General features: G+C 35.3%; 8 protein-coding genes across 8 annotated transcripts; 2 read left to right on the top strand and 6 right to left on the bottom strand. All coding sequences in view use genetic code 12, as the record gives it.

Moving 5' to 3' along the window:
- Positions 1 to 94: 94 nt before the first annotated feature.
- Positions 95 to 1,609, bottom strand: RAM1 (protein farnesyltransferase; the record flags this gene model as incomplete). The annotated part of the gene is made up of 1 exon (XM_064998249.1): positions 95 to 1,609. One exon carries the CDS (start codon positions 1,607 to 1,609, stop codon positions 95 to 97), a length of 1,515 nt encoding a protein of 504 aa, XP_064854321.1.
- A 176-nt stretch (positions 1,610 to 1,785) lies between these two features.
- RIM13 (Rim13p) lies at positions 1,786 to 4,260 on the bottom strand (the record flags this gene model as incomplete). The annotated part of the gene is made up of 1 exon (XM_064998248.1): positions 1,786 to 4,260. The coding sequence occupies one exon, from the start codon at positions 4,258 to 4,260 to the stop codon at positions 1,786 to 1,788; it is 2,475 nt and encodes an 824-aa protein (XP_064854320.1).
- Positions 4,261 to 4,422: 162 nt separating this feature from the next.
- CTR86 (Ctr86p) lies at positions 4,423 to 6,090 on the bottom strand (the record flags this gene model as incomplete). Its single annotated transcript, XM_064998247.1, has 1 exon — positions 4,423 to 6,090. One exon carries the CDS (start codon positions 6,088 to 6,090, stop codon positions 4,423 to 4,425), a length of 1,668 nt encoding a protein of 555 aa, XP_064854319.1.
- A 153-nt stretch (positions 6,091 to 6,243) lies between these two features.
- DASC09_046470 (uncharacterized protein) lies at positions 6,244 to 7,196 on the top strand (the record flags this gene model as incomplete). The annotated part of the gene is made up of 2 exons (XM_064998246.1): positions 6,244 to 6,349; positions 6,418 to 7,196. The coding sequence occupies 2 exons, from the start codon at positions 6,244 to 6,246 to the stop codon at positions 7,194 to 7,196; spliced, it is 885 nt and encodes a 294-aa protein (XP_064854318.1).
- A 110-nt stretch (positions 7,197 to 7,306) lies between these two features.
- ERG29 (Erg29p) lies at positions 7,307 to 7,921 on the bottom strand (the record flags this gene model as incomplete). The annotated part of the gene is made up of 1 exon (XM_064998245.1): positions 7,307 to 7,921. One exon carries the CDS (start codon positions 7,919 to 7,921, stop codon positions 7,307 to 7,309), a length of 615 nt encoding a protein of 204 aa, XP_064854317.1.
- A 415-nt stretch (positions 7,922 to 8,336) lies between these two features.
- On the bottom strand, positions 8,337 to 10,931 carry NUP84 (Nup84p; the record flags this gene model as incomplete). The annotated part of the gene is made up of 1 exon (XM_064998244.1): positions 8,337 to 10,931. One exon carries the CDS (start codon positions 10,929 to 10,931, stop codon positions 8,337 to 8,339), a length of 2,595 nt encoding a protein of 864 aa, XP_064854316.1.
- Positions 10,932 to 11,705: 774 nt separating this feature from the next.
- Positions 11,706 to 12,986, bottom strand: RPN6 (proteasome regulatory particle lid subunit RPN6; the record flags this gene model as incomplete). Its single annotated transcript, XM_064998243.1, has 1 exon — positions 11,706 to 12,986. The coding sequence occupies one exon, from the start codon at positions 12,984 to 12,986 to the stop codon at positions 11,706 to 11,708; it is 1,281 nt and encodes a 426-aa protein (XP_064854315.1).
- Positions 12,987 to 13,351: 365 nt separating this feature from the next.
- ATG20 (Atg20p) lies at positions 13,352 to 14,953 on the top strand (the record flags this gene model as incomplete). Its single annotated transcript, XM_064998242.1, has 1 exon — positions 13,352 to 14,953. The coding sequence occupies one exon, from the start codon at positions 13,352 to 13,354 to the stop codon at positions 14,951 to 14,953; it is 1,602 nt and encodes a 533-aa protein (XP_064854314.1).
- Positions 14,954 to 15,350: the final 397 nt, after the last annotated feature.

Here is a 15,350-nt window from a genome sequence, read left to right as displayed (position 1 = left end):
GTGAAAATAATGAGTGTTTCATTTATTATTGTCTATTGAAATAAACGTACATATTCCAAAGTTATATCTGCGGATTATTCGCAAAAAAAAAACATCACTCGGAACTATCAAAATAGAACTGTCTCATAGCTTCCACGTACCCATTGACGGCACCAAAAACAGGATTTATTGGCCTCAACATGTTTTCTTTACAGAATTCTATTACCAGATCATCTTTGAGCATCTTAACATCGTAACAATAGGCAGCCGCATCAAGGCACTTATCCTTTAACAATTCGTACTTTTTGTAGTCAAAGGAATACTGGTGCTGACAATGCGAGAGGCCGACTAAAGTGTAATTTGTGTGGTAGAAATCAGGTCTACATCCTGGCTTATCAAATAGACCACCTCCCTCAATATCCTGACAGCAACCCAATATATAATTCAGTAAGCCGTTTCTATTGAATAGTCCCTTAAAAGAATCATTATTATCATTTTGGATCGCAGCTTCAAGAAATGGAAAAATGCCTCCAATCCAATGGCTGTAGCACCCATCCACTAACTTGTTGGATCTGCCAGAAAATCCTCCTTCGATACCTCCTTGCCTATCAACCGACCATTTTATCAAGTTTGGCAAATTACAATACTTGCTCAACATTGTCTTTGGATCCCCTAATAAACACAAACTGGCAACAGCACAAAATGAATACCCCCCATGAGCTTCAAGAGATGGACTGCCTCCAAAGCCACCTTCCAAGGTCTGGCATTTACCTAACCATTCAGCAGTCCCTTCGATTAATTCAGGAGTCATAATGTTCAACATTGATGCCACAGTCAAGGCGCAGTATACTGCCCTGGTATCTACTTCTCCTCCCTTATGCATTGCAAACGAGCCATTTGGTTGCTTGAGATCTGTCATCATCCAGTGATACATCTTCTTTCTGTCAATTTGTGACCAGAAATCCTTATTTTCAGAGTAACTAAAGACCAATAGCGCAGAATACGTAGAGGCAATGTGTCCTAATTGGCCCTCACCTCCTCCGATTCCTCCATACTGGTTATTTTGTGCTACTAACACTTTCTTTGCAATCTGCTCCTTTTCCTCTTCAAGTTCCACACCTAACAACATTAATGCATTGGCAATCCAGTATAAAATCCACGTTTGGGAGGAGTCCAACACCACATAACTCCCCGGGAATTCTGTTTTGAATGATTTTGATAAAAAGTGGAGATGTTCCCGTTTGGCTAATTTGGGGAAATCATTATTATTATCGTCATTGACATACGATGCGTATATTTCATGGCATGAATTCTCAACATTTTTCTGATCTTTTATAGTCACGGTATTGGTATCATCGTCATTGTAAAAATTGATACGATTCTTATAATTTTCCACTAGTTGCAACATATTCTCGTACTGGTAGTCTGTGGAATTTGATTCTCTGGTAGATACGGTTCTTTTCCTCCCTAAAAGACTAAGCAAAAAATTCACTTTTTCAACGTCTTTTATACGGGAAGCTTCGTCCACATTAATATCTGCACCAATCATGAACCACCTGTATTTAAATAAGATTTCTTTTCCTCCCCTTTTAAAGGCATTTGCTGGAACTAATGTTGAACCCCCCCCCATTCAGTTGACCAGAAGAAGAAATTGCGATTTTCCGGCACTACACTCATTTGAGAACCGCGTGGATGGTATATTGTGTCTAAGTTGCTCTACACATACAAATTATCACTTACATTACGTGAAAGATTAGTTAAAGCAAATGAATAGTATCATTAGCATATATATAGTCTATTCATAATCTAAAGAATAGAAAACTTTGCATCTGCTCCAATGTTGACACAAATTTCACCATCTCCTGCTTCAAAGCGTTCAATAACTAATGAGTACGTTCCCCTGATAACAGTTAAATCATTAATAAATGTTCCATATAAGTTATCATCGAATTCTGTATTATAGAAAACGGACTTATTAGTGTTATCATCAAAAACATTGACCCTTATCTTTGGTCGATACGCAGCGTACTCATTGTGTGCATCCAAAGAGTCCACAGACGAGTTGATCGAGAACTTAGATAAATTTCTTTCCAAAGTATCAATACTCCCACGCTTGGCAATGACCCTAATATTAATTTTGCACTCTCGATCAATCTGGAAAAGAACTTTTTTTCTATTAGATCCTTCCCATTGTAACGATTTGGTTCGAACAAATAACCCCAACGAATTATTTAATTTGCTTAAACGGAACTTTTGGTTTGAATTGACTATGAGCCTATATTTCAATTCATCTAGACCAAAATCCGATATTGGAGAGTATGTTGATAACAATAACGCGTATTTCCTGCCCGGGGTCAAACTTAAATTTGGGATTTCTAACTCACCAGTCGCATTATACTTTTCATTGAAAACAAGCTTCTTAGCATCGTATCTTTGAATACCTCTATTTCCAGTATCCGGGAACCAAAAAATCTGCAAACTGAATAAAACGTCAAAACTGTCCACAAGTAAAGTAATATTGACCGTACTATCATCACCACCAAAAATTTCAAGAACGTATTGTGGATTATTTATGTAATCAGAATATAACCAACTACCACCAGAATTATTCCACTTCCATTCTGAATTAACCACGTCACTGAATGGAAACAATGGTTTAGACTTTCGGAATACGGTATCATTGGAGTGTGAGAAACACGATAGGTTCAATAGAAAAATCCCTGAATCTTCTTCTTCAGGAGTTAAAGCAATTACGACAGTAATAGACAGCCTCGGTTTAATAGTTATTCTTGTTAAGGATGTCTTATTAGTAGTTTCAATTATTTTAGAGAGTCTTCTTCCTCCCTTTAATGAGTTAATCGTTTCACCATACTGTGTTTCAGCAAATAAGATCTTGGTATTGCGAAGCTCTTGTTTACTGTAATCCATTATATCTTGTACTAGTAATATCCAAACATCAACAGACTTCTCTGATGGGTTACTAACTCCAAATTGTGGTTTACCTTCGGCACTAAGTTCTTGCAAAACAGAGCCATTATTTTTAAGAGAGTATGTAAACTTCAAAGTCTGGTTAAAGGAAAACATCCTGTGATCCCAATTTAGGTAAATTGTTCCAAAATTATTGACCACAAAACTATAATCATGCCATACTTCTCGTTCTTCAACCAACCAGGGGTTTTTGACTAACATTTTCTTATTTCCCTCATCATCGACTTTCAAGTCAATAACAGCATAATCATGATTTGATACCAAATTATTTTTTTCTGCATAATAGACACTGGAACCTGTGTATTCAGTACCTAATGATATCAAACATTTCCTCTTACGGAAATTATCATAAAGCATATTCCAAAAAGATTCAAAAGTATCCTCGTGTTGACAATAGTCGAGGGGTTTGATATATTCAGGGATCCAGCCTGTCAATAAATAGGTATCGTACCCGGCATTCGAACCGTTAAATTTATATGAGTTATTACCAATCACTTTGAAGTAAGATTTTTCAAGTAGTGCCGGCCAGTATAAGTGCTGATTCTTAGAAGATCTCAAAAACAAGGATTTACTGGATGACCTGTCTTTGCTGAAAGGCAATTTATCATTGATGATGACCGCCCTTTTACACCCATTGATCTGCAATTGAACCAGATATTTGAAAGATTTGGACCGTGGGTAGATCAAATTGTATATAAGCAAGGGATCATTATTCACAATAGATAACAACGATGAGACAAATGAGCACGTAGACGTCAGATCATCCTGATACAAATTATTCAAATCCTTAATTGACAGATCATTCAATTCCCAACTATTTTTGACATCTAGTTGCGAAGCATGGCCCCATCTATCAAAATATTTGGCCTGCTCCGCCGATAGGTTTTCCATTTTATCAGAAAACTCCAAATCCAATGGATCAACAAAGAACCGGTAATCGTTTGTTATCAATGGTAGGAAGAAGTCTTGATTTATTTGGGAGCTTAACCACTTTAAACTGGTTTCCATCGGCACCTTTTCTGCTGTCGGCTTTCCAACTTTCTTTATTTTGGTATATATTTCAATTGCCAAATTACATAGTTGCTTTATAGTAGAAATACTGATATCCTTCTGTATACCAGGACCATTGCTTCCCGAATAGAGCTTCAATATTTGGTTAAATAATTTGATTGATTGTGATCCATGGGTTTCTGCCTCTTGAACTTTCAGGGCATAATAAGCAAAAGTCGCCAATTCAAGCTCTCTTTGTGCATGATCTATCAACGATAGCAAAGTGGGAGCATTGTTGCTCATATCTTTCTTCGAGAGAAGACTAACAAGACTTACTGAAAGAGCGATGAGAAGACTACAGAGAAGTAATCTAAAAGAAAATAAATTATTTAGAGAAGTTGTGCCATTTTCTATTTTCTACTTTGTTTTTCACGAGGAATAATGGGGTGCAAAACCCTCATAGTGTCAATTCTTCTTGAATTGCACTTTGCCATCAACAAGTTCCAATTCAACCCCTTTATCTTTCAACTCGTCCTCATTGACAACCTTCTTCGCTTCTAGCTTTCTGACAAAATCTTGGTTCTCTTTATTGTCTTCCAACAAGTATCGGATACAAATAATCGCGGTCTCTTTGATGTAAGGATTCAATTGGTCTATAATACAATTGGACAACACAATCTCTAAGGCGTGCGATGTTCTGACAAGTTCTTGGTTGTCAAAATTCTTGGAAACTAAGTATGTTATATTCTCTATCAATAGTTTCTTCAAATTAGGAAACTGGGATGGCAAATGAGCGGCTTTGGTAGCCAACGAAAGTTTTGAGATGGGCTGGACATGCTTTTGTAATAACTTCAACAAATCAATGAGCTTGGTTAAGAATGTGTAATTATTCAAATATTGAATGGAATAGTCGTATGTCAATAGACTGGTGAAGATATCCAATACCATGAATAAACTATCATTCAATGATTTGACATCCACAACATTGCCTGGTTGATCAAAATATTCAGTGGCTTCTGCCAACAATGATTCGTAGAAATTCATCAACCAGGTGAGAATTATCACTAACTTCAAATTGGAGAGATTAGAGAAGTTGGTTAAAAGGATCTGGGAGATAAGAATCAAGTTAGTTGACATTTTCTTGTTAGGTCTATTAATGGTGAAAAACTTGCCAAAACTTTCATGAATGATTATATTTTTGAAAATAGATGAAAAAGTTACAAACGTCTGATTCTTGTCGGCTGATTCTTGCTTAATTTCCACAATTTTATCTTCGTCATCACCCCCATAATGAAGCTCATCATGAAGCTCGATAAACCATTCACTTAGCGCTTCAACTATCTCTGGTGATTCATTATTCAACAAGTGGTACAAAAACCCATTTGTGACCTCATCTTCGCTAAAATTTCTTAATTCGTGATTAAAAATGCTATAGTTGTTCACAATGAAATGGTTTAAATAAATTAGCAACAAGTTATAATTTTCATGGTTTTCAGGGCTAAAGAACGAATGAGTCGTGTTCAACTGGAATAGTTCGGTGATATACTGGATGATGAGATGATAATCCTCAGGTTTTTCCGAATAGACAACATTTTCCGGGTTAATTTGTTGGATAACTGCGTTTTTGAAATTCCCTGATAAGTTTGTGAGACACTGCAAATAGCATGGCACCAATTTTGAAATAAAGAAGCTGGCATCAACAATATTGGTTTCATGGAAAGATTTTGTAACAAATATAAGACTCTTCAATACTATTTTGTGCAATCTGATTAAATTGTCACATAATTCTCCATAATCCTTGATCAGTTGCTGTTGGTTATCAATTACTAATATGTTCCTTAGTAACAAGATAAATCCTCTGAGAAGCCGTAGCTTTGTGGTGAGATTTATATCATCTGCCAGAATACTGTGACTATTTTCGATAACCCCTTCAATTTTTTCGAAAACCTCCGGATTTTGGGAGATAAACTGGTTTCTCAATTCCTGATTATCTAGATCAGAAGTGGCACCGATCAATCTGGCTAACTCTTGGAAATGGCGTGCAAAATGGCCATCTTGTAAGTCACCACCAAGGAAATCCTCGGAGGTTTCTTTTGCAAGGTCATCAAAAATTTTAATCCAGTCAATGGCCATTATTTTTTCTGTGGTTCTTTATATATAGTGTTTTCCTCTTTTGAAGGACGCTGTGAGCCAATAGTTTTTTCAAAAAAAATGAAACTACAAAAAAATACATACAATCTAACTTCTCACCTCTGGAATTATATTAACAATTGACAAGGCAACACAATGATTCCTTCTAAGTGCATTTTCCAGAGGTCCTCAAGCAGCATTAATATTACAAATTTAATGAAAACTTTGCCTAAATCCACCGGAAATGGGCCTTTTGCAGCCAGTATGTACCTCAGCTCATCTTGTGATACCCTGGGACGGATCCCAATTTTACTAACCTTCCCTATCAAGGCCCTAAAATACGAGCAATCGGATCTCAATCAGAACTAAGCAGTCAGCCAATAAATTTGATCTCTTTACCGTCAAACTCCTTGATCAATTTCACCGGTTCAGTAGTATCGATCTTCACACCTTCTTCACAAAATAAGTTTTCTATATCAAACAACAATAACAATAGCCACACTGGGTCCAAAAAGCTTGTTACGCAAGTTCCGGTCTCACTTGTGGTTAATATTGGTTCCTTGACGTATCGAAACCTAGCGACAATAACTGCAGCAAAAAATGGCACTGAAAAAGTCAATGATGGCTGGCAAACATGGGAGATCTTTGCCCAACAAAACATGGTCGGCCATAAACAAAACACCCCCAATGATTATGAAATAATGTTAGGCTATGACTCGCTGGTACAGTTGGGGGACAAAGAAAGCATTTTCATTGATAAAAAATCGTTGATTGCTATTGGTTTATCTTCAGGTGCGCGTTTTGAAATTGTGATTCTGAAGATTTGGAGAAGCATCTTCATGATGAATCTTAGCAGAAGCATTAATGGACTGTGGAGAAAATATTCTAGCTGGAAAATATGGAAGATTGGATCAAAGGCTTTTGGAAGCTTATACGGTCAAATACCTGTCATTCTAAATGCAAAGGATAAAGAAGTTGTAGGAAACTATTACCAAAACTTCAAAGCCAAATGCATCATTGGCGTATTATGGATAAGATCAAGTTTAAGAATCAAAAGAGATCCATTGGTGAAAATTACAGGCCCAGCTACAGTATTGGTGAAGAAATAAAATAATACATAATATTAATTAGGTCAGGCTATTGAGAGTAATGAAAAAAAATTATTCATTAATACACTTTTGTTTTTCATACAGAGTACGATAATATAAATGTACTGATATCAATTTTGGTTTTCTTTTGGAACTTCGACTATCGCAAAGAAGTCAACAGTACTTCCAGTTTCAATGTCTTGTAAACATAAAGCATCTTTCTTAAAAGCATTCTTATAGTGTCCTTTGTGATATAAATGACCACCGCCGCCAACCATCGTGTACTTACCACGGTTAACAAATTCTTGGGCCATCACATTCATTTTATCAATCAAGAATCCAACGGTACTTCCGAGTTCCGGGTCTTCATAGTCATAATCGTCAGGACCAAATTCAATGTGATAAGTCAAAGGTTTTTCGAGTAAACATTTATTCTGGTCAGGGCTTTTGAAGTCAATCGAGTCATTTTCTAGCAAGTTCACATTGACGTAAACATGGGCACAATGCACTGGTTTCTCTTGGAAAAATTGCAAAACAGGGTCCTTCCACCAGTTAAGTTTAATACCAATCGTCAATATAGTTTCGTAAATTATGAGCACTACCAAGATCACGATGAATAACTTGGTTATCCAGGTTCCCAGCCCCATTGTCAAATGATCATTACCAAATGGAAGGTATTTCAGCATGTAATGAGTGAAGACATCATCTGTATGAATTAGGCAATCTTTGAATTCCTGCAACATCATTAATAACCTGTATTTTTGAGCCGCTCAAGCAATCAGTTCATAACGATCATGATGGAAAAATTGATGATTTTGATACATCAAGGCGGTACTATGTGCCCTGCGCAAGCATAAGGGTGCAAGTTAAGTTATTGTGGTGCAAAACCAATCAATATTACTTACTCTGGAGATTGCAATAATGTGCTATTGAGTGTGCAAAGAACTAATATCTGTTGAGAGTAGGTACCTTGTTACTTAGTTATTATTGTCTACACCCAGATATAACTAAGTATTTAAGAGAATCGCTCAGGCGGCTACGTTCAATATAGTAAAACCTCATTAAAAGAGAACAAATCCAAAAGTTGTATTAACTAACTCATAAAAAATAATCGCTCTGAAGCACTGAGCATTTTTTTTTCAAGAAAAAAAAATTATAATTTCAGTTATAAATAACACTTTCACCAGCCAATGCTGAGCATTCGGCAATCAATTTTAAGTATTCCTTCAATCTGTTTGTTCTTTGGAAATACTTGGTGAAATTGTATCGAGAGCTTGCAACCATAGTACTCATATTGATTGCCTGCTTCAAGAAATTTCCACTTTCTTTACCAATTTTGTTCAAGATGTCTCCAGAAGCACCAGGGAAATCACAGAATCTAGAATTCACAAGCATTTTGTGGAAACTAATAATGAAATATGGAACATATAAACTTTTGAATAATTCGTTGGTCTCAAGATCTGCACTGATCGTAAGATTCATCAAATTTTCACGGATCAAAGTTTTCAAAGGACTAAAGTATAGCTTGTTTAATTCGTCCTTCACAATCTGGTTCCTCCACTTGGCCAATTCAATATTATTGTAAAGATTCACCTTTGCTGGATTCAAGTTGTTACCGATGAGATATTCTTCATAGCCATAGACATTAATGAATCCTTCCTTAATCAATTTAAGGAAATTGAACAAATGTGTTCTATTAGTTTGGTAAACTTCACTGAATCTCACATCAGCATCGGATAGCGCAATCTTGATATCATCCGTGTCACTATTATCATTATTGCTCTCTGTATCACTACCATTACCAAGTTTGGCATTGAATATCTCAACTTCAACATCAGCTTGCTTAATTATTTCACTAAAGTTATAGCTTTTGTAAAATTCAATCATAGATCTGATCTTACCACTAAGCAAAAAGTTGGTGAAAATTTGGACGATATATGCTATGGCAACATGGTTCATGTTTGAATACTCAAGTAACCATTCAATACTAGTATAATAAATCTTATCAATATCAGTCACCACATCATCATTAACCATAACTGAACCGGATTTCTTTTTGATGTTATTAACGAATGACATGTAGTAATTATTGTATTTGTTAATGATTATGTTCACGGTGTCTATCAAAATTTCTCTCAACCCTATTAATTCCAAGTGTTGGCAAGCTTTGATTTGTTCAATTCTGTTTTCCCTTTTGATCAATTTTGATAAATAATATGAGTAAATCTTTCTGAATTCAATAGATTGTTCTTCATTAAAGACTGGGAGCAACTTCATATAGACTGGAATTAAGCGGTAATTGCATTTTTTGAAGGTTCTTTTCAAATATAATTTTATTAATGCTGTCAAATTTTCATCGGTGACACTACTGAAGTCATTAATAAATCTAAGATAGATTGCCAAGTGAACTAAGACTCTCAATAGATAAGTGTTTTGATTATCATAGTGAGGGTCGGTGGCTAAAATTCCTTCCAATTCTTCGGCCGATTCCTCATAATCACCATCTTGATCACTATAGGTAATTTGACTATAATCAGTAAGATCAGTTATGTCGTCATCTAAATCACTATAAATGTCTCCGGAAGTAGTTGCATTCAAAACTTTAGAGTTCCATTCTTGATTCAAGAAACTGGAAATGGTGCTTGCCACGTTACCTAGCATTAGGGAGCCCATTAACTTTCTCAAACTATTTTCACTAGCTTCCTTGAGTCCCGGCAACATGGATAAATCAAGAAGAATATCATTAATGGATTTGATATTAGATAATTCTGGTACCAGGAGAGGTTGTGGATCATCAACTTTTTGGATGTCTATCAAATAGTTCTCCAAAGTCTTTGTTAGGAAACCATTCAAGTACACTAATAAAGAAGTTTCCCAGTCATCACGGTTTAATTGTAAATTTTTCTCTATACCTCCACTGAGATATTCGAATAAGCATTTTTCGTATTCATTGTCAGATTTCGAATATTGACTTAATTTGAAACAGTTTCTTCTCCAAAGATATTTCTCCTTAATACCTTGTGGGACATCATCAGTATCAGCATCCTCATCAACTACTGGATCTGAATATTGTGTCAATCCTTGTAGGATCATATAGTGTGTCCAATTATTAGTTTCCTCACATAATTCTAATGCCCCCACATGATTACTTGTCAACACCAAGAAGTACAATTTCTTGAAAAAGCTCAAATCATTCTCCATATCTTTCGGATCTATTAGTTTATTTTGTCTGATAATAGCATCATAATCTAATTTGTTGACCATCCATGGTTTGCTGTTGGATTGGGATGCATAAAATTTGGAGATGTTATTCTCTTGCAATGCTAATTTTGTATTCAACCACTTGTTACTGTCTTTAGGGGCTTGATCGAGTTCTAAATTCATCAAATTGCGCTTGATCCAATTTATTATTGTCCATATTTCTTGCAATTCTTTGTTATTGTCCATGAAATTATCTAAAAATGAATAATTGGAATTGAATTTTTTGGATAATGATTGAGAGATATCCATGGCAGAGTCCTCATAATTGTCCATTCTCGTCTCCATTAACAGGCCAGCAAGGTCCCATAATTTCGTTTCAAGATTAAAGCTTTTGTTTAGCGATTCTTGTTGAAGTAATTTGACATCAAAGAGACTCGTGATTCTTGCAAATATTTGTGGGAGGCCAATGCTTTGATCATGCAGAAGAAGTTGGCTGTATAGCAGTTCACCAAACTCCTCGTCGATTGATTTTACGTTAGTCGGAATCAAAGCCATTGTGATCTATTTGGCTTTATGTTCATTTGTGTTTGATTTTTTACTGTTAGTAGTCTTTGGATGTGTTTATTTTTTTTTAAAGGAAAAAAGAAAATTTCCTCGCTGAAAAAAAAGGTGCGCGAAGCAGGGTTATGAGCATCGCACAAGATAGTCGTTATCATTCAGCGACAATAATAATCTGGGTTAGTTTTGTTGGAATGTTCCCACATTGTTTTCTTATTATTTTTATCTATTGGGTAAAACTGCTCATCTGGGATAAGCTATTGCGACGGTGGGATAACTAGAAAATATAGACCCAACCCCTCAAATATATTGCTGTCATCTATTTCTCCATTTTGAATTCCTTATATGCCGTAGAAATGCTAAAATGCACCAATTGCGCAAGTTTTATTATTTTATATTTATATCATGATCTCCGAATATTTTCCACAGGAGTGCTGTTATGACTATAAAAGGCATTCTTGAAGTTAATCAATACAAAAATTCGCTACTTATAGTAACCATAAAGCAGGAATGAGTAAAAAGCCTGTATATCAAATACTAGATTCATGATCCCGTAGTTAATATTCTTTAGAAGTACCGAGGAAGGCATAGATGCTACAACGAAGTTGTAACGCATATGGGATATTATGTTTTATAAGCACTATCGCCAATGAAAATATTCTACGCCACGAAACTCTCAGCATGAATTTTAAAAATAATTTTTGCTTTGCTTTCTATTATATTATATTATAAATTCCTAGTTAAATGGTGCAAAATGAACAAAAGCAAAGACTAATTCAAAGAAGATGCCTTTTCATACAACAAATCAACCACAGTATTCATTTCTTGAACCAAGGACAAACCATGGTCATAGTTTGGATCTTTCTTTGGTTCATCATAAATGTACAACCAGCCATTACCTTGGTCCAATACCCCATAAAACACCCCATCCAAAATCATTTGTGACAATTTGCTTTCAATCAATTTCGAATCTAATTTTATCTGTTGAGAAATGTAGGATATTTCAACCACAGAATAAGGTTTGATGATTTTCAACAAATTTTGTTCCAATAAGTTGTTGTAGAGAATCTTGAAGTGTGATTTAATAATTAAATCAGAAGAAAGTTCATTATTGTATTTGATGAGCACTTGCTGGAATTCATTGAGTGATTTATTTTCATAAGATTTGGAAATCAACTTCATTGGTTCAAATTCTGAGCTCTTGTATTTCCTATTCTTGGTAATGTTATTGACTATAGATTTGTTGTTAAGTAACTGAGTGATCTCATCTGGTTTGTCCAACATAATCTTAGTGAGGATCATGTATTTGAGTAACTTGATGGAACTTTCATAATCATTTGAATTATTGAAACTTTCGAAGGATTCATAAAAGTAACTGAAGGCTGTTTCATAATCGCCATCTTCACAGTGCAAAATACCAGACATTAAATCTAATTCGGCCTGCACCTTACTTGAAGTATACACTGAGTTAGCGCTGGTTTTGGCGCTGGTCAACGAAGCCTTCGATTTAGCATAGTTTCTCAATTCAAAGTAGACCTTGGATTCTAACAATTGAACTTCAATCAATGATGATTTATCATCTAATTTTTTGAATTCTCTCAACAAATTATTAATAATCTTTAGACAATCAGGATAGGATTTTCTTCTGTAGTATACAGAAGCCATCTTTAACTGTAATGATTGTCTCAAGAAAGATTTTTTCTCGGTGATTGCCCATTCAATAGACTCATCTATAGCTTTTTTTTCTAAGGATTGGACTTCAGTGCCGTAAACAGGTATGGCTGAAAATTTGTCGATCAAGTCCTTCAAAATCTTACCCACTTTGGCCTTAGAGACTTTGCTAAACAAGTCTCTAGATTTTGATACTAACTCATAGAGGTCTTGAACTTTGTTGGCTTTAACGTAAATGGCAGCCAATTTTCCAACGGACGCCTCTTTATCTTGAACAGTGGAGTCTTTGGAATCAAATGCCACAACCTGGTAAAGATTTTCGGCTTTATTAATTTGATCGGCTTCATAAGCCAAGTCTGCTTCTTTTAATTGACTCGACATCGTGTAATTTTCAATTACGAGAATATTAGTTGGAGCTACTGGTTGGTGGCGAACCAGCACTGTTGATGGTGTTTGCAATAGTTCGACAGTTTTTTGCCACATTATGGGGAGAGTACATAGGGTAACGACGTGTGACAACCAAAAAAAAAAAAAAAGAAGAGCAGCGCACTGCAAGTAAGTGTCTATTTGATATATAAGATAACCTATAATGAATTGATAAAATTATAATAACAGCAACCAAAATAACAATAACAACAATCATAATAACAATATTATTGACCCAAAGAACCGTCAATAAGGTCAATTCCACTGATAAATAACTTTTTCTTTTTTTTTCTTTTCTATTCTCGCTATAAAACGCAATCATGTCATACGATGTTGAGGAAGATAACAATCCTTTTGCTAGTGGATTAGACCAAATGGACTTCCCTTATCAGAAGAATGGGCACCAAGATAAAAGTGATAACAAGGACCAGTCTTCCAACAAAGGTGGCTCTGCCATCCCGAAAAATAGGAAAGATAAAATATCTATAATTGATGCTAATAAGACAAATGACGGACATAGTACTGGTGGGTATATCACTTACACCATATCATACAATAACACATTGATTAGACGTCGTTACAGGGAATTTGAATCTTTAAGGAACTCTTTAGTGGCTTTGTTTCCAACCATCATTGTGCCACCAATACCTACCAAACAGAAATTGGGTGACATTATATCCAGCGCAACTTCTGCAACCACCTCGAAGGCGTCAAATACAACCTCTCATATGCTTTCAGTTAATCAATCCACTCACAATCTTGAAAATCTATCGAACCATTTAGAGCCGATTAATATTATTGACCACCGAAAAAGAATGCTCTCAATATTCTTGAATAGATGCCTTCGGATATCTAAAATTGAGGATTGTGAGGCATTTAGGTGTTTTCTTAATCCAAACTTGAATTGGAACGATGTTCTCGAACAGCCTCCTCTTTCAGTTATACCCAAGAATTCTCTACAATGTGATCCAATTCATCCTGAAAAGTCCACATATTTGCATACTATCATGCCTATTCCAAACCTGTTATCTCAATCTACCACATCTGCAATCCATATGCTACGAAATGTAGCTACAAATCAAGAAGTAAAAGAAGAAACTGAAGAAGATCAAGAGTTGAGCTCGAAAACTATTGAAAATAGTGTCATGAGTGAACTTGATAAAGTCGATAAAAAATGCAGCAAATACATTGCAGACCTTTCTAATATATCTTCGGAATTAGGGATTTTGTTCAATGCGTTTTCCTTACAAGAAATTGATTCTGTTCAAGCAAATCATCTTGAAAAAGTTTCAACAATTTATGATCAAAACTATTTGAACTTGGAAATTTTATACAAGTCATTGTACCTCAACTACACTGAGCCATTGCTTGAAATTCTACAATTTACAGTTATCACTAGAAAGTTGATTAAGTTCAAAAATAAGAAATATGCGCAATTGAAAATGATTGATGATGAGCTCGCTAGAAAGGAGAAAAGTTTAAAGAATCTGACAGTGGGATATAGCAATTGGGATAACCCCAAGCTTAATAATGCTATTTCCAAGATTGATCTAGCAGATAAATCAAAAAGCTCTTCAGAACAACAGAAGGTTGTCACTCAAAAGTTCAAGATTCCAGGGGTTAACAAATTGGCATCAGTCTTCAAGGAGCATGTATATGATAATGATCCAGTGAAGACTCACAAGGATAAGGTCAACAAACTAATCTTTGATATTAATCAATTGAAGGAAATGAAGAAACTAGCGGTAAAAGATTTTGGACTTTTGGAGACGGAAATAAACCAAGAGCTCTTAAAGTATGAGAAATTCTTCAAAATGATCGAGTTCAAGAAATTGCTATTGAAATTAGTGCAGAATGTGCTTGAGTATGCGCGTAAGAACCTTGAAAACTGGAAGGAGTTTGACAAAGTGATATCTAAATGAAGTAGTATAGTGTGTGTGGCAATAAATTAATATATATATATATATATATATGGTAATTGTATGGTGTTGTTTATCTATTTGTAGCTTATCAGTAGTAGTCAGTATTGGTGATTACCCGCCTTTTTTAAGACACCCCCCGCGTCCGGGCGACTGTTTTGGTTCTCTGAAATTTTCCACATCGTCCACTTTTTTCAAGGAAAAAAAAAAGGTCGACTTTTGCTTCCAACTTGGCTCCTTTTCAACACCTATCAATTCTTGAAACACACCCAAAGCAATTGTTATTATTTCATTTTTCCTCTGCAAGCTATTTCACGCGCTCATAAAATCATTAATTAGTCGTTGCATCTAAGCTAGCCCTTTCTTCAATTTGCCTCTTTTGAAACCATCACTACAGTGT

The sequence above is a fragment of the Saccharomycopsis crataegensis genome (genome assembly GCF_037102585.1).
Source record: "Saccharomycopsis crataegensis DNA, jcf7180000000084, whole genome shotgun sequence".
In the NCBI taxonomy this organism is placed as follows: Eukaryota; Fungi; Ascomycota; class Saccharomycetes; order Ascoideales; family Saccharomycopsidaceae; genus Saccharomycopsis; species Saccharomycopsis crataegensis.
Note: the sequence above shows the minus strand (reverse complement) of the source record. Positions and strands in the feature narration are given on the sequence as shown.